Source organism: Taeniopygia guttata, chromosome 15 (assembly GCF_048771995.1).
Source record: "Taeniopygia guttata chromosome 15, bTaeGut7.mat, whole genome shotgun sequence".
Classification (NCBI taxonomy): domain Eukaryota; kingdom Metazoa; phylum Chordata; class Aves; order Passeriformes; family Estrildidae; genus Taeniopygia; species Taeniopygia guttata.
Window position 1 is genome coordinate 11178390 of NC_133040.1, and position 24911 is coordinate 11203300.

A 24911-nucleotide genomic window follows, 5' to 3' on the forward strand; every position below is an offset into this window, starting at 1 on the left:
GATGCCATTTGGGAAACAGCATTTATCTGCAGCAGGCCTTGATGTCATGCAAAAACTGTCCCCCATGCTGTGTTGCTGTGCACCTAGACTCTGACTTTTTCAATCACAGATGGTAGTGTCTTGTCCATATTGGTTTTCTTTAAAAGAGCTTAAAAAACATAAGCTTTAATTTTTAAGAGTGACTATTTTTGTGCCTCATGCTGATTGCTTCAAAAACCTTGGCCTAACATTTTTACTTTCTCGTTAATTGAATGTGTTAAGGAAGAAGGACAACTCTGTTCCAAAGCGGACAGGAATGTCACCCAGCTCATCTAACTCATAAAAGTTTGAAAAACTTTTGTATGTTCAGAAGATACTTTCTTCATTACATAAAAGTGATATAAAAGGCTTGCTTTGAAAAACAAGCCACAAGCACTTGTACCAATTCAGGTTAACTACAGACTTTTCTGGATGGAGATAAAATAGAATCTGAAGAACAAAAATACAAAGCAACTGATCGATGTTCCTTTATTTATATCATCTATTTTGACAGCATTTCAGCCTTTTCCTCCTGGAGAACAGTGCTTTGGGATAACAGTGTTGTTGGAAAGTGGCAGTGGGAACCCAGCTCTGAGTAGCAGAAGGTGGGCACAGAACCTTAGTAAGGCCACTTGGGTTTCCTGCAGACTTGATCCTTGGTGCGATTTGGATCAGTGTGCGCAATGTCCTGGCCTGCTGCCCTCCCAGGAGAATGAAACCAACTCCACGAACCTCAGCAGACTTTGTTCAGCAAACTTATCACTGAAAACAGCCCTTGCTTGGCAGCACAGTGCAAAATTTGCCCTTTAGAGGCACTCAATTATGGCACATTCCTAAAACATCTTATTGTTCTTGGAATCTGCTGCAAGGGGTGACTGGCCATTTCATCTGACCTTGAACAGGAGGCTCTAAAGAGCAGGGTCTAATCTCAGAAACACTGGTGTAAACCTGAGACTAATCAGTGGAGTTATTTTTGATTTTTCAGACAAGAAACAAAACCCAACAGCATGGCAAGAAACAAAACTATGTGTTCTCTAGAGAAAGCTCTGCCCAACCAACCCCTCCTTGTTAAATAACATCCTATGCCACACTCCCACCTCGGAGGATCCACAGCCACATCCACCTTCCAAGGTGGTCGGTCTAACACCACGTCATTGGTCTTGTTGCTGCTATGGCATCATCTACTGCCAGACTTTGCCAGTCTGAAGTAATGCTGGGACAACTGGGGCTAAATGGATGGAAGCCAGCATCAGGCCAACTTCTTCTGGGCCTGACTTTCCACCCCCAGCACTTCACATCAGTGCAAAGAAGGTGTAATGCTCTTCTGGGCTGGGCAGAACACACAGCACCCACTCCACAGGGCTGGCATTGCCAGGCAAAGCAGAGAGCAGTGGGGTTCTGGGGTCATCAGTGGCCACGAGATCTCCAGCTTCTTATCTCCTATTGCTTGGGACACCATTCCACCTGGTCTTAGACTGGTTTTATATCAGGTGCTGGGATCAAAAAGGAGTGATGAAGTCACTGCTCCTCTCAGCAGAGCCAGCTGGTGGCACATACCTTGGCTGTGCCTCTCCTGCTGCACAGTCACAGAAAGCTGCAGCTGCTCAGTGTGTTCTGAGCCAACTGTGTGCATCTGGTCCAGGGGGCAGGGAGAGGTGTGAGGCACCCCTGACACTGTGCACACAGGAGGTGGGAACGTGCACAGCTCTCAAGGTCCAACCTGTAAATCCCAGGCTCAGAGTCTGAAAGACACAAGTTTGGATAAGAATCCATTAGACACAGATTTAAAGGACCAGGATCCTCTCTCATGCAACAGAATACTCTCATAAAGCCACAAAATATACAAACCCTCCAACACAGATCTATTGTTTTTCTTCCAATCCTTTAGTACTTTAAATCACTTACAACTGTAGACATGACAAAACATTCAGAACCAGACAGACTTCTTGGCTGTTGGTATTGTCTTAAATGCCTCAGCTCACAGGAACAAGCCACATTCTGTACGAACAGGCTTAATTTTTAAAGACGTCTGTGATCACTCCTTAGGCTTTAGCTGACCACAGTACAGCTGCAAGTGGGAACCAGAAGCAGGCTGAGGATGCATTTAGGTACTAGAATAGCTATAAAGAAATTAATTTTTAATATAACACAGTCAGAGCTATGTGTACATACAGCACAGTATGTATAATAACAGAAACAAACAAACAGGAGAGGTCAGATTGCTTGAGCAAAGCAGAATTATTGTCTCCTCTTCCTAAATGCTCTTTTTTTCACACTAACATCTTCCATCTGCTGGGATCTGACCTCAGCAGGACGCGTTCATGCTCTTGTCCCTGGTGTTCCCATATAAGGTGATCTCTCTTTGACCGGGGAGCAGGATTCTCATTTGCTCAGGTTTCGTCCCACTCGGATTTGCTGCTCTCTCTGGTTGAGCTCTGTCACTTTGCTCGGCAGCATCTGCACAGCAGTGGCTGTGAAGGGAGGAGAAAGGAGGGAGCAGTGAAGCTGTGCCTGCAGATCCAGAGAGCTCTGGATTGTTTCTTTCCATTCTCTGTCCTCCACAAGTTACCTCTGCAGGATGTCTTTGCAATAAGCAGCTTCCACAAGCCTTTCCCAAACTAAATAAAAGACAAATTCTATCCAGAGAACTGGATGCAACTGTAAAGCTGAACTCTTATAAACAACTCTCATGTCAAACCTTCCTTCAAAATCTGTATCACTCTCCATGCAAACTAATTTGGGACTGTGGAAAATGCCCCCAGAATTATACAACAAATATACTGGAACACTGGCCCTCGAGTCTGTAAGAATTTACTCAGATAGCACATCACCTAAACTGAGATAACTTAAGACAAGTTAAGCATAAACAAATCTCAGCTGCTTCCTGTAATATTTACCCAAGGCTGCACTGAGAGCTTATAATCTCTTTCATGTCTGTGAAGATTCTCTTGTGATAAAGAGGGCAAAGCACTGAGCTAAGCCTTGATTGTTTTCTTTCAGGCAGTAATATTGAATATTCAGACACCACTGAGGACTATAAATACCAAGGAGCAGGGGGGCAGCCAGGGGACTGCATGTATGGAGAGCATAAAACTGGTGGAAGAAAGGATCATGATAGCATAAAACTTTAAGGATGACACAGGATCTCTCTCGCTTTCCCCAAGCTGAGAAGTCTCACAAAACTGGGCTCCAATGTGTGATTTTGGTCCCGCCTCCAATCACTTGAGCTTTCAAACACGACAACAAATTCAGCCAGTCCAGTTCTAACACTGCCTGGTCATGGAGGTTTGCTTTCCCAGACTCAGAATAATCAGATTTAATGGGTTTCCATCTCACCATCTATTTTTCTTCTTATCTTGGCATTATCTCAAGTTTTCATCCTTCCTCTACTTTAATGTTACAGAGACTTCAGAAGAGGGGAATGTTGGAATGTTCCTTTCCTTCTGGGAAGGTGAGAGGACTGGAGTAGTCTCAATAGAAAGCAAAGTCTCAGAGCAGCAGCTCCCAGTGTACACAGCCCGGATCCCTCTCCACCCTCACCACAACTGCCTTCCCCTCAGCACTGAGGAAGAAAGGATGAGTATCAGTTTTTACAGAACAGTGTTTCTCCAGGATTAAGTGATGGGGAACTCACAGACACCTCCATCAGAAATACCATTCTCATCTGCTCTCTCTGTGTTCTACATGCTCAAAATACTCATCGGGGAAAACAGTAACTGATACCAGGAAAGCATGACAAAGGAAAGCAGATCTCTTCTGGGAACTTGTAGGTAAATACGATTCCTAAAGGTCAGTATATGGACTGAAAGCACAAAGGAAACATGATCTGGTTTTGAAGTTCAAATCCAGGAGTCAGGAGACTTGTATTATGTTCCTGGCTCTACCACAGTTCTCATGCCCAACCTCAAGGCACACGTCCATCCCTTTTTTCACTTCAGTTAACCAGTTAAGAGCTCAGACACCAATCAGTGTCACTTCCCAGCCTTCCCGTGAAGACCAACACATTTTATGAAATTATTTTATGAAGCATTTTATGTTTCTCAGAAGGAAAAGAGGAGCTAATCTAAGTTAGTCGCAGTGCTTAGAATTGCAAAGTATTACATTTATGGTTGCTACTTACCGAGTCAAATTCTGCAGTGATTTACAACCTGTGCATTTCAATTAGCACCAATTTAACATGACTCACTGCATATTTTAATCCATCATCTGGGGACTCACATGGGATTCTAAGACTATCAAAGAACCTAATTGAAATAGCAGAGAGGCTCCAAAAGGCAACTATTTCAGGCCTAAGAATGGCTTTTGAAGGATCTGCGAGAACAAACTTGCAGACTGAGAGATTCCATGAGCAAGTTTGACTTTAATTTATAGTCTGGTTGGGATTGTTTGGTATTCTTGAAGCTGCTGTCCTTGTTTCAGATTTATGCACTACATATTTATTGCTACTTTGAGGCATGCTGACAACTGATGTTCAGCCTCGAGGACATAAATTTGCCATTTGGAGATGAAGCCTGGGCCCAGGACTGGCTGTTCCTGTTCCACAGGGATCCTCAGTTTCCATTTCGAAGGAATTAAGTAACCATTCACCTGACACGTACATCAGCCACACTTGACATCCCTTTGTGCTATCAAAGGCTGCCAGAAATCTTAATTGGGTAACTGCAGCAATCTGTTTGTACATCTCCTACACATGCGACAACAACCTCCCTCAGAAGGAGCCGCAGAGCCAAGTTTATCCTCCAGAGGCTGAATCCCGGACCTATTTCTGCCACTCCTCGCACTTGTTCCGTGAAGGAGCCCCACGAGAGACCCGCCCTGTGCCGTGTCCGCCCCAGCGCCCCTCAGCCGCAATTCCCGGCGGGCAGGGGACGGGACGGGGCTGCGGGGCGCCGCGGGAAGGACTGACCGGGGCGTGCTGTGGGGACACCGGGAGGGCTCCTCGCTGTGAGGGCAGCGATCCACGATCGGCCAGAGGAGCCCGGTGCCGGTCGCTGTCCCGGTGCCGGTCGCTGTCCCGGTGCCGGTTCCCTCAGAGATCACCCGCTCCCCTCACGGCCAGGCCACGCCCCCTCACAGCCGGCCCCGCCCCGCCGCTCTGGGCCACGCCCCCTCCGTACCAGACCGCGCCCCTCCGTGCCAGACCACGCCCCCTCACCTCCCGGCCCCGGCCCGCTTCGCGCCAGTCGGCGGCAACGCCGGAAGTGACGCCGCGCCCGTCTCCTGGCAACCGGCCCCGCCACCGCGCGCGCGAGGCTCCGGTCGAGGCCTCCCCGCCAGGGCCCGGCCCGGGACCCGCTCCGGGACCCGCTCCCGCAGCCCCGCCAGGCCCGGCCTGTCCCGCTCCCGCAGCCCCGCCAGGGCCCGGGACCCGCTCCCGCAGCCCCGCCAGGGCCCGGCCCGGGACCCGCTCCGGGACCCGCTCCCGCAGCCCCGCCAGGGCCCGGCCTGTCCCGCTCCCGCAGTCCCGGACCCGCTCCCGCAGCCCCGCCAGGGCCCGCTCCGGGACCCGCTCCCACAGCCCCGCCAGGGCCCGCTCCGGGACCCGCTCCCGCAGCCCCGCCAGGGCCCGGCCTGTCCCGCTCCCGCAGCCCCGGACCCGCTCCCGCAGCCCCGCCAGGCTCCGGCCTGTCCCGCTCCCGGCGCCGAGGGGCGGCCGGACCCGCTCACCGCCCCCCGCCCCACTCGGCATCTGCTGTGCGTTCTCTGCAGAGGTTTTCCCGGGACGCAGTTATGGGTGAACAAATGCAGTTCATTGTTGAGAAGCTCAATCAGGAGCCCTTCAGGAAGAACTACAATTTGATCTCGTTTGACTCCCTGGAGCCACTGCAGCTGCTGCAGCTGCTCAGTGATGTTCTGGGGGAGATTGACTCGAAGGTAAGGAGGGCACTCAGAGGTGCTCAGACCTCCTGAGGTGGCCTGACACCAGAATTTGCTTTTGTTTAAGCCTGGCTCAGTATAATCCTGCAGCGTGTTTGTCTCACCAAAAGAAGCTTGTGTGAATCTTCCAGGAAATAAATGTGCCTGGCAAGAATCCTTCCTGCCTGTACGTCTGAGTGCTCTTGGCAAACCAGCAAATGCTTCTTGGGGCAGGGCAGCAGCATCCCTGTTCCCCAGAGGCTGATGACGATGTTTTTCCTGTGAAATTAAAGATCTTAGTTCATACTGACAATTGTGTTTAGTCAAAGTCAGGCTGTGTCCTTCACGCACCCAGGGCAGGAGCTGATGGAGAACTGAACCTGATGACTGTGCTGTTGCAATGGAAATTATATCCCAGTCCTTGGAGGCTGCCAAAAGCGTGTGTGAGATCAGAAGGGACCATTCATACACCTGGGGTGTGGGTACCTGTGCCAGCATATCCGACTTCTCAGGTGGATGTGGCCAGTGTGACCGCACAGATGAGTTCCCATGAGCAGGGGGAAGAGATTCCTGAATAAATTGACAGGAAAATCCATTAGAAGAGAACTGAAGTTTCGTGATTTAAGGGATGTTCTGTACAGAGCATCTCATTATTGTCTGGTAAATTAATAAAGTCAATTCTTGCTGTCTTGCCAAATAATTAAGTTCACTTGGACAAACAAGTTTATAAAAAAAATTAATATAATTGATGGTAGGAAAAATATAGTGTTATTCTAGAAACTAGTAATTAATTATTAAATATATTGTTTTATAATAGTTAAAATAATTTTTACTATATGAATAATAACAAAGAATAATTACTTATTTAATTATAAAACCCCTTCAGCATGCTGTCGACATTAGAGAGGAGCTGCCGGAACAAACAGCTAAAAGAATGCTGAATCTCCTTGGAATCCTCAAATACAAACCTCCAGGGACGGTGTCAGACCTGTGAGTACCTTCTTGCCTACAAATCATGTTAAAACATCTTTTTGGGGTTATATGGTACTGACCTTTAGCTCAGGTGAGCACTGTCCAATGTCCCCATGGATGCTGGAATGGGATCCCAGGTGTGGCTCCAGGTGGGCGCTGTCCCCGTGGATGTTTTGGGGTCCCAGCGGGGCGCTGTCCCCGTGGATGTTTTGGGGTCCCAGCTGGGCGCTGTCCCCGTGTCCCCGTGGATGTTTTGGGGTCCCAGCTGGGCGCTGTCCCCGTGGATGTTTTGGGGTCCCAGCTGGGCGCTGTTCCCGTGTTCCCGTGGATGTTTTGGGGTCCCAGCTGGGCGCTGTTCCCGTGTCCCCGTGGATGTTTTGGGGTCCCAGCTGGGCGCTGTTCCCGTGTTCCTGTGGATGTTTTGGGGTCCCAGGGGTGGCTCCAGGTGGGCGCTGCCTGCAGTGGCGGCTCCGGCCGGCAGAGGGCGCCGCCCGGCCCTGCCCAGCCCGGTCCCGGTCCGGTCCCGGTCCCGTCTCACCTGTGCCAGGTGATCCCAAATCCCGCGCTCCTCCCGCTCTGCCGGCATCCTCCAAGGCTGTCACTGCTGACTTTATCCTTTTCGTGTGTAACGGGGTTTTTATCTGACTTCCACTATCCCAGGTTGCTCTGAGCTCCTTCCAACCTGGCCTTGAACACTTCCAGGGATGGGGCAGCCACAGCTTCTCTGGGCACCCTGTGCCATGGCCTCACCAATCTCACAGGGAAGAATTGCTTCCTAATTCAAAGCCCTCTGTCACTGTTACCAGGACATTCCCATTGTCCTGGTAAAAAGTTCCTCTCCATCTCTATTTTGTGATCCCTTCAGGTTCTGGGATGTGCAGATCCCTCAGCATTCTCTTTTCCAGGCTAATCAAACCCAAGCCTCATCATGAGCATTTTCTCTTCTAACAGCATTATGAAAATCATTAGGCAAGTGGAGAAGGAATGTCAAAACATTGCAGATTTTTTGTTCCAAGCCATCATCCTTTTGTTGGAAGTTTATTGGCATTTTCTCCTGGTTTGTTCCATGCAGGAGTGCTTTTCGCCAAGGGCTGGTTACTGGAAGCAAAACTGTAATTCATCCTGTCTTGCACTGGCTTCTTCAGAGGACCAGTGAACTCAAGACAAGAGCTTACCTGGCACGTTTCTTAGTGAAACTGGAAGTGCCAGCAGAGTTCCTACAGGATGATACTGTGGCTGACTTCAACAAACAGGTACCATTTCTCATGAATGCCAACATTTCACGTTAATTAAAGTGCCAGTGGGAGGAGGGATAAATGAATCAGGGAGTTAATGCTGGCATACATGTTCAAGTGAGTTATGTTAAAAGCTTGTTGGAATCAAGGATAAGCAAAGATTCATAATAAAAAGTTGATGTCTTGACCACTTTTCTTTCAATAACCCTGAAATTATGTATTAATAAGTAGCATTGGATTAAAAGGCCTTATGCCCATTAAGCACTGGGTGCCAAATAATGTTCAGAGCCATTTTGGCTTAGACAGACTTTTAGTTCTTAATTTTTGAGCAGCTTTGGGGTTTTTTTTTCCTATGAAATATGACCTGGATATTTTTAACTTTATAAAATTATCACTTCAAACAAGTCCAGAAAATGTTATGACCAAAAGTCGATGTGTCCTAATTGTCCATTGATTGTGGTTTTAGTCACGATAGTCCTTTGATAGGATTTGATGCCTAATATTTGTGTGAGCCTTACCCCACTTTTGCTTTAACCATTTATTTTTTTGTGAATAAAGAAAAGATTTCTTTCTCTCCGTGCTGTCATTCCTACTAATTATGTTCCCACTTCTTTTGTGAGCATTAAATGTTGATTTTAGATAGTCAGACTGGGTGGGTTTGAAATGTAAAACTTGAAGTGAACCAAAGTTTTGGGTTTATTATCTGAGGTACATATTTACTTATTTTTTTCCCATTTTCTGTGCCTTTTGTTCTGTTAAAACACCGTGGGTTTGAGTGTTTGTGAGAGGTAACTTGATCTGTTAACTCTGCACCAGCAAAGCTGAACAGTCTGACTGAGACTTGACTAAGCCTTTTATTTTTTTGTTACCTCTAACAATATTGGATTTATACCTTGAAATAACTCAGCAGAAGTAGCAGAGAGACAAAGGAATGCAGATTGTATGTTTTGTCCAGTATGTCACAGCCTTAATGTGTATAAATATCCATAATTTCCATTACGTAAGATGTGTTCCTTTTTGGAATTACAGTAATAGAACCATCTTATTAAACTAATACTCTGCTGATTAGTTCAAAACAGAAGCTGGGGTAGTAGAATGCCTTACTGCAATATAACATGACAGTGCAAATATTTAGATATTAATGAATTAAACAGTTAGCCTGAATTATTTAGATACAGTCTTGCAATGATGTATTTTAAGGGAGATTTCAAAAATGAGAGTTCGGACATCTTTTAACACAGTTAAGTTTTGTGGGTGTGTAGAATCAAGCTAAAATTAATTTTTGTTAATTACTTATAGAAGATACTCAGCAAACCTGTCACCTTCCCAGCTGTGTTGTGATTTAGACACTGGATTGCCTGCAATATATAATTTAAGAAATAAGCAACTTCAGGTATTAATCTCGTTTTTCAGGCTTCAGTAATTTGCTCCCAGGTGCCAGAGATCTCTTTCCATGTAGGAACCTGGGTGGTTTTTTGGTAATTTGAGTGTGTCCCATATTTCAGGTGCATGTGGAGCACCCGAAGGGAAAAGTGAGAACCTTTTTTTGTTGTGATCCATCAAACTGTGCTCTGCCTTGTTTGAATCCTGCCATTTGCCTTGAAATTTCATGTTCCAATGGGGAAAAATCTTATGGAACTCCTCTTTTGACAGAGGTAGAGACACACAAAGGAAGACTCTTGGACTCCAGCAGTGAGAATGCAGTTGCTCAGAGACCACCTGCTCATTTTCACTCTTGTTAAAGGACTGCCAGAGTGCATAAGGGGTATCATGGAAGCCAGTTGGGTTTTACTCCTGCATTTTGTAACTTGTTCCTCCTCGTCCAGCCTGTGCATTCCTTGTCTCACCTTTATTTCCCACTTAATCCAGCTCTTGGTGATTTTATCTTCTTCTCCTTAGCCATTTTATTGCTATTTTTTTGAATTCCTTCCAGCTTGTCAGTGTGTGCTTGCTACTGAAAGAACCAGAACCGAGCAGAGCGCTCTGGATGCTGCTTCCCCAGGGTTTTGTAGAATGGAGGTGCTGCTTCACTGCTCAGGGCTCTGATGCCTTTGTTTGAACTGGCCTTTGCTGTTGCCATTTGGTATTCACCTTTCATATCAACTGTTTCCAGGAAGTAAAAAATTACTTGATACTCTCCTTTTAGATTTTTCCATCTCATTGAAGGGCTGTTTCTGTGGAGATAATCTTTCCTTCTACCACAGCTCGCGTTTCTCCGAGTTGAATCTAAATTTATTTCCTCTCCATATTTCTAAACTCTTGCTGTCCCCTGTTATTTCTCTACCCACACAGACTTTCACACTGCCTCTCAGTTTAAGATTCCTGGTGGGCAAAGTACTGGTGTGGAAGTAGCACACTGTCTCCTTGTCTCTGAGTGCTGAGCTGCATCTGTCAGTCTCTGGGATGTTGTGAGGGTTATGCAACGTGGCACAGCCATTTCTCACGTGTTCACTCAGCTCTGCTCTTGGGCCACTCTGGAAACTCAAGCCCCATTGCTTCCTTCAGAAGTGTTGTTAGAACAAACACTTCCTTCTGGGGCTGATTGATATATGTGGTATACACAGATGTATAGTAAGAGAGAGTAATTTGTTAATTTGTCCCTCTCAGGTGACATGTTATCTTTCTGGTTTGCAAATACACTGTGTATTACAAAAGGTGAAAACACTGAGGAAATGGTGAAGTTCTGATTATCTTCAAATGGAAGATGATACACTGTGATTTATTTCTGCTTTTAAGTTGACAGGCTTTTGCAATGAGAAAATGCCTTTTTATCTTGTTCTCACCATATTTCTATGTCTGCATTTACTGTCTTAGTAGTAAAACAGTTGATCTGAAAATCCTTAGACACAGAGCTCATTCTGCACAATTTCCATTTCATTTCACAGTATGAAGAACTCATGGAAGCATTTAAAAACCTACATAAGGAGCACGAGCAGCTCAAAATATCTGGTTTATCAACTGCAGAAATAAGAAGGGTAAACAAACTCCACAGTTTTGTTTTTTTTTTTAGTTGGCGTTTTGCATGTCAGCTCCATATTTGATGGCTTTGTGGAAAGATGTAGAGGCCAGAGCTGGTGGGCACTGCAGCTGCCTGTTGACACTGCTCTCTGTTGGCAAACACAAGGTCCTTGCTTGTGTTTAGAGCTGAACTTTCTGGAGCAGATTGGGGAACGAGGCTGCCAAGACTCTGTGCAGCATGATTTCCAAATATTGGAACTCCATTTCCTCTGAATGCAGACTGATACAAAGCCTTTTGCTTTCCTGATAGCAGCTATAATTCCAGAGGGTGTTGAATGAATTAAGAGCTTATGTCAACAGAAATGATGAACCCATGTGGCTCTAGTGTTAAGTAGAGATATTTGCTCTGTTTCAGCAAAATAATTGAGCTTGTGCACAGCTTTCCAGTGGACACACAGAGAAGCCAAGTAAATGTTGAGCTAAGGTCTGCATTTGGAGAATTCATTTTCCTTTCTCATGACTACCGATCTGCAGAGCCCAGCTGTTGTAAAATAGAACTAAAGGAGAATAATAATAATCAGATACATGTTTCAGCAGTAGAAAGTGTTTCTTTTAAGACAGTTTTAATACAAAAAGTGGCAGCAGACATCTCTCATAAGCAACTTCATGCAAATTGGTCTGCCAAGAAGTGGGTAATGCTGGCGACACTGAGAACATATGTCAGACTGCATCAGATGTTGAATTCATACTGATTCGTTCCTTGGTGGTTTCTGTTTGTTTGTTTTTATTTTAGAGAAATCCACCTGCTTTTATTTTAAATGTTCACTGTAATATGCCAGGATGCAGATGAAGAATGTTAGCATAAAGAGAGTGGGAACTGTGGGGGAAGTAAGAGAGAAGAGAGATTGGAATCATGGATATTTGATCATAGATCAATAAAATTATAACCGCCTCCATCTATTCAGGGAAGAATTCTGATTTTCATATTAATTTGAAGAGAACTTAGTCCAATCAAATATACATGAGGAATAAATTTATATTTCTTTACCTGTTTTTCCTGCTTTTTAGGACATCAGTGCAATGGAAGAGGAGAAAGATCAACTGGCCAAAAGAGTAGAGCGCCTTAAGAAAAGGGTAATAAGAGAAGTAACACTCCTACATTTCAGTGTCATAATCCTTGGCCTGCAACTCCGATTTTGGAATGCAAACAAGGATTAAGATAAACACACTGTATGTCTAGGAAGGAATCAAGTAACTAATTGACCTACAGGGAATCTCCCCAGGCGTTGATCCAGAGCTTTTAAGAATCTCGAGTCCAGTACTTTGCTGTCATTTCTGAGTAGTAACGTGTATGGAAGGGAAGCGCTAAGTGGGCTTGTGAGACATATGATCTCTTTAATGTATTTCTCAGCTATCTGACAGCAACATGCACTATTTATCCGCTTGCTGTAGGTGGAGACAGTACAAAATCATCAACGGAAGCTTGAAATAGCAAGACAGCATCGCTTAGAGAAAGAGAGAGAAGAATCTCTGGCTCAACAGAAACAAGAACAAAAAAGTCAGGTACTGGCATAATAACATACCTGTTAAAGAGTTGTTGATGTTTGTTTGGGAATTGTATATTTTAAAAATACATCATGAACAGCAGTAATTGGGAGAGTTTCTCACAACCTCAGAAAATTAAATCCCATTTAAAAGATCTATGTACATTTTATGGGAAGAGGCTTGACCCTGCAAGTTTTGAACACCACACTGAAGGTACTTGGCTGCCTCATCTCCCACTGACATCATCCTTTAGCATTCCCAGGAAATGTTCCATGACTTACTGCTGGAGCACCCAAAGGGAACTCTTCATATTTATAGTAGTGAGCAAATGTTTCCTTGGTTTGATTTCTGTCTCTGTGATCTGCACGAAGGTTTCAAGGGCTGAGCAACACAGCAAGTACCTCATATTTTTCCTGGGTGAGGGCAATATGTATTCAGGAGCAACCTTAGGATTTAGGCCCCTGAATTTGGGAAAAATGATGTCCTGAGAAGCCCTGGGAGCAGCTGACATCCAGGTGTAAGGGTGGGTTTTATTTCTGTCCTGTGTTGTCAAAACAAGATACTTCAATAGAATCCAGTGCCATTTTGTTACTCTGTCTCACCAAATTCTGTAGCCTGAATTTCAATACTATTAAAATGAGGAAAGCCCTCAGATTTCTTCTGTTGCAGCCTTTGTCTCGATGTGGGATCAGTGGGAATCAGTGGCCTCTCAAGCTGTTGTGTCTTTGCTGGAGCCCCAGTAAGATCACGACTGAAATGAATTTGATGTCCAGTTAATGCCAGTTCTTACTACACATCTCTCTAAGTCACAGAAATGCAAATCAGCTGGGGCTTGTTTGGCAGGAAGCTTTCCAGACTGCTCTTGGAGGCAGTGGATGGACAGTGGATTGCTGTGACAACTCAGCTGCATTGCAGGATAAGGAGAGTTATTTGCTGCAATCCTGATTCCTGCTGCCTTTTGTTGTTGTTGTAATGCTCAAGCCACTCATATTTTTGGTTGAAAATTGTTGGATGAATTTCTGCCATCAGAGAAAATATCACTTGGGAGAACAAGAACACTCTTTTCAATTAACAGGAGAGAATATCAGGTAAACCCAGGCCAAGTGTTGAAAATTTGGTCTGGCACATTTCCCTTGTGAAACAGAAAATCACCAGACGTTAAAGCTGCCATGTTTTGTGTTTGGGGTTCTTTTGAGGCTCTGTTGGTTAAGTTGTTTGCACATGGATTTCCAAAGAATGACCCTGTGTGTGTCCAATTGTCTCTCCAAAGTTGTTCCATGCAGAGCAGAGGCTGCAGAGAGCCCAGGTCCAGCTGAAGGAGATGCAGCACGTGGTGGCAGATTCCAAACCAGAAAGTGAGTAGGGCTTTCCTGTTGCATCCTAGGTTAGTGTGGTGCAAAACATGCCATAGAGTGGTGTATAAATTACTTGCAAAATGATAGAATCTGACCAATTCTCAATTTAAATTTAGTAAACCAAGTAATTGTCCTGCTCTTTCAAGAACATTTACTATTTCAGTTGCATCTCACAACTGCTTTGGCAGCTCTTTTGAGTTGAAAGGATTTTCCTCAGTCACCACCTCATAGCATTGTTATTACTTTATAATTTTACTTAGATTTTTTAATGATTCTCATCTGCCACTGAACCACAAGTGGAAATAAAGGAGTATCTGAACCATCTCACAGGGACTTGCAGTGGATTTTATAAGTGTTCCTCTTCTGCAGTAGCTATCAGAGAGTTTATACAGCAAAGCTGTGTCAACAATTCTATTTCAGTTCCTGGGTTTTTTTAAGGCCAATGGAAACTCAATGGGTTCAGTTCACAGAAGCAAAGGTAACATAATAAAAAGCCAGTAAATATGTCATTTAATCATTGAGATGAAAATAAAGTTAACATATTTAATTTCCTTATCTTAAGTCCTGCTTGCCGGGGAAAAAACAAAAAGTATTTCGATGTTCCCAATCAAAGCCTGAAGTCATTACTTAAGAAAACTTGTGTTGAAATTTTGCCCAAACAAAGACCTCAGGACTCAGCTTTGTAATTGCTTTCCCCAGCTACAAAGGCACTGCCTGTAGCAGCAATTACTGAATGCCAACTGTGGGGTTTTTTTAATAATTGAAATTAGGTGACCACAGTGCACTGAATAGGTTCCATTTATTTTAAAAGCTTTGTTGGTCTACAAGGTGGCACAATTTATTTCATTTTGAAGATTCCCTTTGGCTGCAGTTTAGTACCTCAGCTGCCTCCTGCTATCAGCCTTGTCTGCTGACAGTGCAACAGCTGGATTTTCACTGGAAGTCAGATCCTTCCTTTTAAAGGAAACTTCTTGCATTTTTAATGCTTCAGGTGTTTTTACTTCCTAAACAAGATGAAATGTTCAGAGTTGTTGCTAATGAGCAGAAGCTTTGTTGTTTGTCTTATGGATTTGATTACTTCACTTTATAATTAATTTTATATTTAAGGAAATGTAAAGGAACTCTGTAAGGAATGCAACTAGCACATATTCATGAGTGTCATTAGCATGCAATTAGCATCAGCCTTCTTGAGCTGTGCCAGAAGAATATGCCTTGTGGTTGGTAGGATTTTAACTCTTAGAAACATCATATTTAGAAGACTTTTAATTGTATCATTAATTGTTATGAGCTTCTACAAAAGAGCTGGAAGTGGAACCATTTGCTGCTGGTTCACAGAATGCTCCTTCCCTGCTTATTCATTTCAGTCCTTCCCTCTTTATTAACTTCAGTCTTGCCCTGTTTGATAACTTCAGCACTACTCAGGACATTGTTTATCTAGAGAAGGATTTGCTGCTGGTAGCACTAAGTAACATGAATTTCTATATTCTGGAGGGTTTTTTTGTGGTGTTTGCTGTATTGAATATGAACAGTATTTTTGTTAACACTGGGCTCTGATCTGAATAACCACAACCCAGCTCACACTTACTCTGCAAGACTGACATCATTTTGCTCTGCTGCACGAACAGAAATTGATAACAAACAGAAAACAAAAAACCAAAAAGAAACAAATCAAATCACTGAATTCTTGGTCTCTGTCCATTTTGCGGGACATTGCTGGTTACTTTATTGGCAGAAATATGAAGTGAATGAGTAGTTTGAAAATATTGATGAAAAGAATGTGTTAAAACGATTTTGTCAATGAACAGTAAAATTTTTAATTTATAAACTTCATCAATTTAATATGTAGAAATAGATTTAGAACACTGAGAACTTCAAAGATACTTGTCAAAGAGGAATTGCTTTGTACGGATGCCTATTTTATTTCATTCTCGATGAAAACCAGAAATTTAGGAACCTATTCCTTAAATATTCTATTTGGATAAAAAAATTAATATTTTTCTGTTCCACACAATGATCTTTTCCTAAAATTCAAAGTTTAAATTATCTCCTCCAAGACCCCGTTACAATTAAAGTTATAAAAGTATTTGGTAAAGGAGAGTGGCTTAGGTGGAACTTTATTTCATCTTCAAATTATTTTATTTATTATAAAGTCACTGTCAATCGATAAGAGGTTGTGGTAAAACACTTTTAAGATAATTTGATATCTGTGATGAGACTACAAGTCTGGTTGGTGAGATTGATGGTGTTGCTGTGGTTGATTTTTTTAAGGTTATTAACTCTTCTATTCCATTTTGAACAAACAAGGCAGCAAAAATTCAATGTGGCCTCTGTTAAAAGGATTAAAAGGAGTTCAGTGGAAAGTTTAGAGAAATGGAATGGGTGTTTGGCTTTTTATTGTTTGGTATTTACACCAGATTTCTGTAAGAAAATAGCAAATAGTCACTGGTGAAATAAAAAGAGGGAGATGACTGAATAATGAGGAGACCCTTGATTCCAAGTGACCACAATCACTTGGGAAGCCAGGCTCGTGCCAGCAGTATTTATTTTAAGGACTAGCCAAATTCCAGGCTATTCCTCCAGGAATAATGTACATGCAATGTATTTATGGCATGTGGGGCTCTTTCCTTAGAAGTGTCTGAGAAGAATTTGTGGGTTAGGTTGGGAATGGGGGAGCTGGAGCTCCCAGTGTCATAGATGAGGTGCCTTCCCTGCTTTCATTTCTGGGAGAAAATGCCATAGAAAGTTTCTTTGCCTCTGGGTTTGGCTCTGGCACATCCAGCCCTTCAGCCCAAGGCAAATTCAACATTCAAGAAGAGCACTGAAAGGTCAGAGATGTTTCAAAGAGCTCTAATAATAATTATAAACATAAAAAGCAGAACTTAGAATCACAAATTCAGGAAGCTTTTGGTTTTTCCAGGATATATGGAAGGGATGATTGATCTGCCAGTTTTTATATGTCCCAGGCCTCTATTGAAGAGAGGGGAAGTAGAAGTGTTCATGGAAGCTGTGGAGGAAATAATTTCAGCCCTGTCTTTGTGGCTGCAGAAATGGGAGGGAAGGATTTGATGCTGTTAAGTCTGTTCTAGAGTTGGCCATGGCCTTCCCATGTGGTATTAAACAAATTGTTGGCAAAGAGTCTATGAAATGAGTGTCCCTCTCTTTTTCCCCCCCTTTTAAAAACTGAATTCCTATTGCAAATGGTTCTGGTCCAGGATGCCCAGTTGGCAGCCTGTAGTGGGATTCTGAGCACAAAGTTAATCAAGATTTAGCTCCATTAACAGAATTGTGCAGAGAAAATTGCCTCTTGTCTACATGACTGAGCAAGCATGAATAAACTCTTTATTCTATCCCTCTCTTTATAATAATAATAATAAAAAAATTTGAATGGAAAACATGAGGAGTGCTCTGAATAGCTCTCCACATGTAAATATGTGGTTGGCAGAAACTTGCTAAAATAACCTGAGGGCACAGAGCCAGATTTCTGTGCTGCTTACGTGTGTAGATTTTGTAACCATAAGTCAATGTTGAAACATTAAAAACAGAATTTATATGTGTAATGGAAAGACCTGAAGTATGCTGGCATTTTTTCCTCTCTAGCCTGGGAATTTCAAAAGAATGCTTTTCACTGAAAAAAAAAACCCCAGACCAGGAGCTGTCCTGTGTTTTGATTTTTAAGGTTCTGTTAAGAAGCAAAAGTAGCTTTTAGATAGTTACTTCTCCATGTGTGGAGTTGTATAGGAGGAAAAATATATCCAGAATATTCAGGAAAGAAATTATATTGCTCATGAGGGATGTTGACATCATGTCTTTCCCCACCAAGAAATCAAGTTTTAACTTGTTTTGTTGCTCCATGAGGACTCAGCACAACACAGAACCACTCAGGGGGCAACAGGACTTGGCAGCAGCTCCAAAGTTTTTTGAGAAATAAATCAGATTGTGATCAACGTTAATACTCCATGGAGTCAAAAGGTCTCTGCTCTTATCAAAGCTCTTGTGGTTCTTTGCTAAGTTTCTTGTCATATCTACAACAAATCATTTAAGCATGTACCTTTTTATCAGAAAACTGGAGTAGCACAAGAAATGAAGTGTAGGTTATATATGCAGATTTCTTTGCTGCTGAAAACCTCAATAAATTGATTTAATTAAAATATTATTATTTCATATCAGAATAATGTAATTGATATCACATTGATTTCCACACCAAAGATCTTGGTTATAAATATCAGACTGGGAGGGGTGCTCCAGTCAGTTCTGAGGTGATAATTCATCTCACAGGGTACATGGGAAGCAGCTTTGCTGCATTTGCAGAGGTGGGAGATTTCTAGTGAGACATTAAAATGTGGTCCCTCCTGCCCAGCTTTGTCATGGGCTGAGGAAAATTGGAATTCAGTTCTTCTGGAGGAAGGAAGTGGGAGATCTCTCCCAGTATGTCCCAGTGTGTATCACAGGGTGCAGCTGCAGTGCCAAGTCCAGAGGCAGAGGAACTCCACTCTCCCACTCCAGAACCAGTCTGGGGGCTGTTTGTTTTGATAAATGGCCCCTCCACAAAAGGGAAAAGGTCCTCTGGTAGTGTTGCTTTCCGTAAACACAGAAACCAACAAACTGGGAGAGAGGAACTCCCACTCGTTTTTGGTTTGTGTTGACTTCGTTGGCAGCGCTGCTTTCCCCAGGGCCTGTTTTTTCTCCCAGTTCTTGAGGTTTTCTCAAGAGCTGATGGCTTATTTCCCTTCTGGCAGCACTCCTGTCAGAGTGGGCTGGGAGCAGGGCTCGGGAGGATCTCTCAGGACACTGATTTAGAGGTAAATAGCAGCAGAAAAACGGGGGCCCCTTTTCCTGGACTCTCACTTTGTTCTGACCTTTCCCTTTGGCAGTCAGGCTTCTTAGCCTGAGAACCAAAAGCTGTTTTCATCTACATCCTTTCCCATCTCTGTTTCAGCAGCATCAGCTGCATTTTTGTATCTCTGTGCTCAACTTCTCTCTGCTTGTGCAGTAAATGAAAGAGATGGAGATTGTGAACTTCTTGTTTTCCTTGGCATTTCATCACAATTCCATCTTCTCCCTAATATGGAGAGAACCAAAATCCCAACCATAAGAAGTTGTTTGAAATTGAAAAAGAGCCCTGGATCACCTAGATCATGAGAAATACTCTGAAATACCCATTCCCACTCTCATCTGACATGCAGCTTCTGAATCTTGGCACAGCTGTCTGAGGAATTACTGCACTGAACTGCCTGTTGTCAGTGGAGACTGTGCAGTGTCATTTAAATAGATGTTTCCTTTCATTCTGTTGCATTTTTCTATCTGTGAATTGTTCTTATCTTGGATTTATGTATAAATGATCTCTTAAGGAGCCTGAATTACTCTGCCTAGAAAGAGCCAAGTCCTTCTGAGCCTGGTAAGGTGTAGGTGCATCAGGCTGGTATCTAGCAAAGCTTATAAATGGGGTTGCTTTTTTCTTTTGGATTGTTATTTTCTGCATTTTCAGTCTAAAAACTGTCCTGAGATTAAATGTTTGTTCTTTCAAGAAGAATTCTTTACAGGGAGGCAATCTGTGTTCCAGCAATGTAAAGGACCCTTAAAGTCGGCACACATTAAACTTGGCCCATTTTAAGGCCTTTTTAAATGCCAGACAGAAAAAAAAGTTTTATTTTATGCATGAATCTCCAAGGATATAATAAATCTATCAATGAGCTAGGCCAAATTAAGATTTTTCTACAGATAAAGGTTCAATGGCTGTTTATATCAGCAGTGTGTGTTGAATTCTGTATCTGACTCAGCTGGAGTTTCCTGTGAAATGGGGTTTACTTGTTATTAATGAGAAGAATCTCTCAAGGAGCTGATAGTTACATGTTCAAGATAGGTGAATAATAAATACTTTTGTATTGTTTGAGATCCAGATTAAAAATTTAAATCAAGTAACTCCTCCTTTCTCTGAGCACTGAAGACTCAAATGTTATGGTGTTGTTATTGTAATCAGCTGCTAAATACTTTAATGTGTTGGGGAAATCAAACTTAATTATCTGCTACATTGCTTTTATAGACACTCAGTGATTTAATTTGTTTTTTAAGGTTTAATGAAGAAGCTAGAAGAGGAGATAAATTTCAATTCCTACCTGGTAAATGAAAAAATACCCAGAGAGATGGAAAGTAAAAAGACTTCAGTGTATTTCTTACAAAAGGTGGTTGCAGAGCCAGCCATGACTCAAGCTGATCTTACTGCACTGGAAAGTGAGGTGAGGGACAAGGTCACCCTTCATTTGTGTTCTGTAGCATGGTCTGAGCTGCCTGGACTCTGCAATGTTCTTATCCCTGCTTCATATCCCAGAGAAAATGTTTCATTCCCAAAGCAGCATCCCTTGGCTGTGAAACCAAAGGTGTCTCAATCACTAAGCACAAACTCTCTGATAAGGTGTTTTTTACATACCACAAAAGAGACACGAATAAACCAACCCCAAACCAAACCCCAAACCCAAACGTATCCTTAGTGCTATTGAGGAAATTGTGTTAATTCAGCACTAAAGGGCTGATTTTTCTGCTCTTCAGATTTCACTTGTTTGGAACTCTCCCTGCCATCAAGGGGGTTTATCCCAACACATCCAGAGCTTGTGGAGGGAACAGCATTCCCTGAGGGATGTATCCTCACAAGATGATGCCTTAATCCATGTGCAGTGGTTCAGAACTCCTCAGTGTTTGGAAGAGCCCTGCATTGTTTTGTTTAGTTTTGAAGAACAAAGAAAATTTGGCCATCAAATCTTGATTTACGTTTCCAGGTTTTTTCATAAGTTAAAAGCAAATAGTCTTAGAAAAACTCTTATTTGTCAGATATATCCAGAACATGCAGAGGGGTTTGTTGCCACACAAGTACATTTATATATTAACTCAATGAAGTTTTCCTATTTGCATAATCCTAAATAAAAGATTAAATATGAAATATATTCTCCGAGAAGAATTTAGAGGAATGTTAATTATTAGTATTTCTATTGATGATAATGATGAAGATTTACACCAGTGTTAGAGGGAAGAAGAGTAGTTTCTTACCAGCTGGTGTTTAATACCCTTAGGATTTCCAACTTAGGCTTTGCCATGAAATAGAGATAACGAGGAAAGAGAGTATCCATCCTAAAGAATGACAGCATTAATAAATGGCAGATTAGGGCTAAAATAATAAACCAGCTCTGTGATTCAGCCTCTGCTTTCCTAGATTAGTTCCTCTAATCAAAACAATATTTGTGGCTGCAGTTATGTCTTTCAGGCATGCTTGAACCCTGGTTTTTGCACATTTCTTTTCCAAGTGTTGTTTGGTTTATCGCAATACTTTAAAAAGCTTTAAGGTTTTCCCTCTTTCTCCATGATGTAACCTTTTATTTGTTATATTTTGGAAGTATCTTCTTCTTGAAAGATAAAAAAATCATGTCATACACTTGGCTGTTTTCACAGCATGGCCTTAGGCAACTTTTTCTTTTTAGTTGGCTTTTTATTATGTCAGTGCCTTAAAAAGGAGCTGAAGTGCACCAAGCATGTTTCCACCATGCATTTTATAATATAAACCCAGGAATTTATTCGCAGAAGAGAATTCTAATGCCATTTTCAAATTCAAGCCTGTTCTACCACTAATAGAATAGAATTCACTGGAGAGTTGGTTTTTTTTTCCTCCAGGTGGTGGAGTACTTTTAGTCCTATTGAGCAATTTATTTGAGATTCTCAGTTTTCCAAGCACATGGATGCTGCTCCCAGAGCTTCCAGGGTGATGCCCAGCACTGTCCCTGTGTTCTGGTCTGACTCCCTGGGATTGCAGCATGTTTACACTTCCCGTAGCAGCAGCAGAGAATTGAAGGAAGGTTGCTGTGGCTGTGTATTCCATGGCTGGTGGGAGGCCCAGTGCACTGAGAAGGCTGGAATCTGCACTCTGGTGTGGCTGAGAGCTCCAGAAACTTTGGCTGGAATGAAGCTCAGCAGTTTGGGACTAAGGACAACCAAGGGCATCTTGTGGCAGGAGGAGAAGGCACCACAGGCCTGCAATATTATGGTCTGTGACTTTACAAATTCTTGATGAAATTTTTAATCACTTAATCTTTATTTGCTTCCCTTTGAACTTCTGTTAAATGGTTGAATGAAAGGGAATTTTAGTTCATATCAATAAAATTACATTTTTCACTCAGTATGTGGCAATTTCTTTTTTTCTGTACCAACTCATTGCACTTTCTCTCCACATGCACCAGTTTACTTCATTTTCAGGGCCAGCGTCATGGTTCTGCCTTATCATAAAGGCACAGAACTGGAAATCCAAAAACAGCCTCTTCCTGGCCTGTACTCAATGACTCATGGAGCTTTTTGGGTCTGTTTCTCTGTTTCAAAAAAAAAGAACTGGCTGGATTGTAAATCATCGTTGCAAAGCATTTAATTCTTGGAGAAGACAAAGACACCAAGCTCTGTTTCCTTAATTTTGCACTCTGTCTTGCAGATAGAGGAAGTCAATGCACAAATTAATCAGCTGACTGAGAAAAGGATCATCACGTATGAGCCAACTGATAGTAAATTCTCCATGTATCGCCAGCAGGTAAGAGGGAACAAAATGTGTTTTAAGCAGAAATAGGAGAAAAAATCAGTCTCTAATTGGTTTACATGCTGATTTTTTCTTTTGATTTATCTAGCATCATCAGTAGAAATACATAATGATGGAGGTGAGAAGGAGAATAAAGAGGTGTTGAACATATGTATATTTAGGGCTGAGTCAAACTTTGCTTTTAGTTGTGTTAGTGAATGTTTTGACTGTTGTCCTTGCAGCACAGCAGTTCTGGAAGGGGCATTTTGGAGGAGCTATTTTGGTAAAGTTCCAGCTCTGGATGGATTCTTACAAGGCAGCATGGGGGCTGCCTGCTGCAGCTCTGTCCCTTCCTTAGGTCTGACCAAATGCCATTTTTCTCCTTTGCATCTCTTAAGAATGAATTCTTTGATTTCTCATCCTGAGGCTGTAAAATAATCTTGCTATAAAATAGGCTGTGGGGTCCAGTCTTAGTAAATTCCCAAGTTATAAAAAGGATTTATGAACTCTGAGATTTTCGGACCTTAAGCAGGAACCTGAGTGATTCCTTTTCCAGGCTACTTGCAGCACTGCTAATTTTATGGAAGATCTTCAATGTGATGCTTATGGTCATGGCTTGAAAAATCAAAAGACTTAAATAAAATGTGCCAGTGAGAGGGAAAAAATGGGGATAAGATATGCACTGCAGTTCAGTCACAAATGCAAAGTGAAACACCGTTTTATTTTGGAAGAGATGTTCTTCCTAAGAGAGAATCCTGCTCTGGAATGTGCTGGTACCAAGGAGGGTCCACCTCAGGAGCTGGAAGCTCAGAGCCTGGGGAGCTCTTTGCTTTCTTCTGCCAGGGCCTGGGTTCAGTTTCACAAAATAATCAGCTCTGTTGTCCCCTGGTTTGTCACCACAGACACCTTGTGCAGCAGAGAGCTGAGCTCCCACCCCAGCACAATTCTGTTGGAGATTTATTTAGGCAGAAAGCTGGTCCTCTCAGCTGAGTGTGAGAAAGCTGCTGTGTTTTGGCTTCATTTTGTTGTAAGTTTTTCCTTTCACTTGAAGAAACCAGCCATGCCTCAAATTCCTGTACCTGCATCTAAATGAATGTGTTGTATTATTTTATAGTATTTTTCTACAGGATACTTTAGCAAGAGGAAAATGCTTTTATTTTTATCCTTGAACTAACGTATACTTATGTTACCAAATCTGTTCTGGTCAAAACTCAGGTACTATTAAATATTCAGTCTTGTATAAAATATTATTTTTAAGTGCTTTATCTTCTAGACTAAGAAAAAAAAATCTGTAATCTACACTATTTCTGTACTTTATTGCTTTATGCATCATCTTCTAGCTATTTGCCAAGATTTAGTGGCTCAGTTCTGCTTTAGTGTAACATATTTCTGTAGGTTGGAGTAGGTTGGAGTTATAAAAATCTGTATTATGACATTTGTGAAATCTTGGATAACTTTTCAGTTAAGCCAATTTGGTATATCTAACATATTCACCAAGAGGGACTAAGAAGAAGAAATGGAGCAGCTAAAATGCCTGCCTTTTTCCTCAATGAAAACGAAAACATGAGGTGAAAAAAATGTAAATCTAAAATGTCAAATACATCAGCTTGAGTCTGGACAAAAAGGCTGTGCTGGAAACCTCATCCATTCTGGAGAAAGTTGAGATGCTGCAGCCAACTTCAATGAGGTTGTGGTTTAACCTGCTGTATATAAACTATACATTTTATCTAAAAGTCATTTTTCGCCTGATTAAACGAGGCAATTTTTACATTAATGATCTTGCAGGCTTCTATAATTTCCCGGAAAAAAGAAGCCAAGGCAGAAGAGCTTCAGGCTGCCAAGGAGGAGATGTCCAGCTTGGAGAAGCAGGTGGAGCAGAAGAACAGTCAGGCCCACGAGCTGGGAGGCTCTGAAGTCCTGACTGAGGATGAGGTAAGGATTTGTAGCTATTTCCAAATGATTGATTTCTCTTATTCACATTGTGCCTAATCCATTGCAAGCTATACAAGGACTCAGTGTTGGGCTGGATTAACATTCCAGCCAAATAATGGCAATATCATCACAGTGGTGTGATGGTGAATAACTAATCATAAAGGTCAATATGATTATAAATAATATAAAAAGTCTGTATGATTATAAAGCATATAACCAGTGATTATCAGAGATGCAATTAGTCCTGTGATATTTATTACCCGCAAAAATTTTTCCTTAAATCCCAAATTTCCCAGACCCTCCTGAGGTTCAGCTGCGACACAGTGACTGGCACAGTGTGGCCCAGGCACAGTGAGATTGGCAGCTGTACTTCTCAAAGCAGCTTTTTCTGCTTCAGAACTTTGCAAAGAATAAGGGAGCTGCAATTTGGTATTGGTTTGCCAGTAAAATAAATTGACTTTTCTTCAGCCTGTAATTTTTTTGAGTTGGGAAGAATCC

General features: G+C 42.4%; 1 protein-coding gene and 1 long non-coding RNA gene across 14 annotated transcripts in view; one reads left to right on the forward strand and one right to left on the reverse strand.

The window, feature by feature from the left end:
* Positions 1-24911, reverse strand: part of LOC115497352 (uncharacterized) — a 76502-nt gene that overhangs the window by 5145 nt on the left and 46446 nt on the right. For 8 of the 11 annotated variants that reach the window (XR_012058439.1, XR_012058446.1, XR_012058447.1 and 5 more), the window contains 2 exons: positions 2323-2489; positions 483-1760 (listed from right to left, as the gene is read on the reverse strand). This is a non-coding gene — a long non-coding RNA (uncharacterized lncRNA). Of the gene's footprint in view, positions 1-482; positions 1761-2322; positions 2490-5885; positions 6445-6926; positions 11597-24911 lie in introns of those variants that run through there. The other 3 variants (XR_012058440.1, XR_012058444.1, XR_012058443.1) reach the window with 3 other exon arrangements.
* Positions 5190-24911, forward strand: part of IFT81 (intraflagellar transport 81) — a 37367-nt gene continuing 17645 nt past the window's right edge. The window contains exons 1-10 of one of the 3 annotated variants that reach the window (XM_072936260.1): positions 5190-5892; positions 6761-6864; positions 7919-8099; positions 10967-11056; positions 12108-12173; positions 12492-12602; positions 13855-13939; positions 20009-20172; positions 22401-22496; positions 24267-24413. In XM_072936260.1, coding sequence (XP_072792361.1) covers positions 5749-5892; positions 6761-6864; positions 7919-8099; positions 10967-11056; positions 12108-12173; positions 12492-12602; positions 13855-13939; positions 20009-20172; positions 22401-22496; positions 24267-24413 — 1188 coding nt within the window. In that variant the 5' untranslated portion in view covers positions 5190-5748. The remainder of the gene's footprint in view (positions 5893-6760; positions 6865-7918; positions 8100-10966; positions 11057-12107; positions 12174-12491; positions 12603-13854; positions 13940-20008; positions 20173-22400; positions 22497-24266; positions 24414-24911) is intronic. The other 2 variants (XM_072936259.1, XM_002192676.7) reach the window with 2 other exon arrangements.